At 40.1% G+C, this 1941-nt stretch overlaps 1 protein-coding gene across 1 annotated transcript; it reads left to right on the top strand.

Moving 5' to 3' along the window:
* Positions 1-119: 119 nt before the first annotated feature.
* Positions 120-1547, top strand: LOC106466207. The gene has a single exon (XM_013926455.1). The coding sequence runs from the start codon at positions 120-122 to the stop codon at positions 1545-1547; it is 1428 nt and encodes a 475-aa protein (XP_013781909.1).
* Positions 1548-1941: the final 394 nt, after the last annotated feature.

Raw genomic sequence — 1941 nt, 5'->3', positions numbered from 1 at the left:
TTCTCAGTGATGCTTAGCTAGAGTTTCATCACTACTATCTGTGGACAATTATCGAGATCATACAGATTCTAGCTGGGAAGAAAAGCGCCTTAAGGGGCAACTCTATCAGTGAACTTGGTATGGAGGACGGATTTTTTCAGACCGTGTTCAACTTTGCCATCAGCAGAGATAAAAAACTGGAAGAAATTCACAGCTCAATTCCACGCAACGCAAAGTATACGTCACCTGAAATCCATAATCAAATTCTCGGTCTACTCGCAAAAACTATCCAGCAAAGAATCCGAAATGAAGTTGGTGATAAGAAGTATACAATAAAGGTGGATGAAACTCGCGATAAGTGCAACCGTGAAAATCTGTACTTATGTGTGAGGTACTTGCAAGACGGAAATATTGTTGAACATCTACTTGCAGTTATTCAAGTTTCCAGTTTTGACGCACATTCCTTGATTGTCTCCATCATAGCAATACTTCAAGAGCATAGCTGCAGTTTGGAAAACGTTCTTAGCCAATGCTATGATGGAGCTAGTGGGATGTCAGGACGATCTGGGGGTGTTCAAAAACTTCTCCAGGAAAGACTGTGCCAATCTGTCCCCTACGTGCATTTCCTAAACCACCAGCTACACCTTGTAGTTGTGCATACGATTTCGGCTGCAGATGTTAACGTGGACGCCTTTTTTGGCACTTGCAACATCCTGTACAACTTCATACATAAGCCAACTGTGTCTGTTCACTACACTGGGCAAGCACTGAAGCGACTGTTGGAACACCGGTGGACTGGCCACCTAGCTACTGTGAAAGTCATAACTGGATCATATAAAGCTATCTTGACGATTCTGTCAGACATTGCCACAAATGAGAATAACACATTCGTACCTGAATTAGTGGTGGAGATAATCGGATTGTTGAAGCTGATCAAAAAGAAACCCTTTCTGTTCCGTGTTGTAGCTATCCACAAAGCATTGAGTATACTAACTCCTGTCAACATTCATCTACAATCAGTCAGTATCAATCTGATGCAGGCCTTGATGCTGATATCATCTTCGCGAGCATCCATTGCTTTGTTGAGAACCGATGAAACATTTATCACTTTGCTAGATGAAGTTAAGCTAATTCTGCAAAATACTGCAGGTGATGATAACAGTGTAACAGTACAAGACCATCAGCCTAAAGAAAGGAGAAGACGTCGTGAAAACTCTGGTTTCAAAGACTACATTGTTGACCATCTGCACAGAGATAACACCAATTTATCAGAAAATGATAACCTCAAACGATCGTGGTTCTGTCTAATTGACAGTATCCTGTTTGAGCTTGATGAACGTTTCTCGGAAAAAAAATCGCATCTTATTTGTGCCATGGAGTCACTATATCCCGAATCAGAACATTTCTTTGACAAAGACCGAATGGGATTTCTCGCAGACTTGATCGGCCTTGAAATGGACAGCTTTGTTTTGGCTCAAATTGATGTTGCCAAAAATATATCAGTGACCACTGGAGGAAAAACGACAAACATAACCTTTTGTCTGTTTTGCAACAGCTTTTCCATTTGAAATCGAAGGGCTTTCCAGCCATTACAGAACTGTATGAAGCAGCATTAACAATTGGATCCTCAACTGCAACATGTGAAAGAGTTTTTTCTGCTCTGACAAATGTGCTTACAGACCTCCGTCAATCGATGTCTCATGAAAGACTGGCGAACTTGATCCTCATCGGGTTTGAGAAGTGCATCCTTGATGATATATGTCAGAGTGTTGATGGGAAGCATAAGATATTGAGATACTTCAATTATATTCAGCACAGACGAATACATTTGTTTCAATAACAAAATTTGGACTTGGTTTACAATGCTTTAATTAATTCCAATGTTTTACAGCGATTACAGTTGTTTTAATAACAAAATTTGGACTTGGTTTACGTTGCTTTAATTAATTACAAGGGTCCTAT

The sequence above is a fragment of the Limulus polyphemus genome, unplaced genomic scaffold, assembly GCF_000517525.1.
Source record: "Limulus polyphemus unplaced genomic scaffold, Limulus_polyphemus-2.1.2 Scaffold2187, whole genome shotgun sequence".
In the NCBI taxonomy this organism is placed as follows: Eukaryota; Metazoa; Arthropoda; class Merostomata; order Xiphosura; family Limulidae; genus Limulus; species Limulus polyphemus.
Note: the sequence above shows the minus strand (reverse complement) of the source record. Positions and strands in the feature narration are given on the sequence as shown.

Coding starts and splice junctions, on each gene's coding strand:
- LOC106466207 (XM_013926455.1), top strand. CDS start 120: ATGGAGGACGGATTTTTTCAGACCGTGTTCAACTTTGCCATCAGCAGA.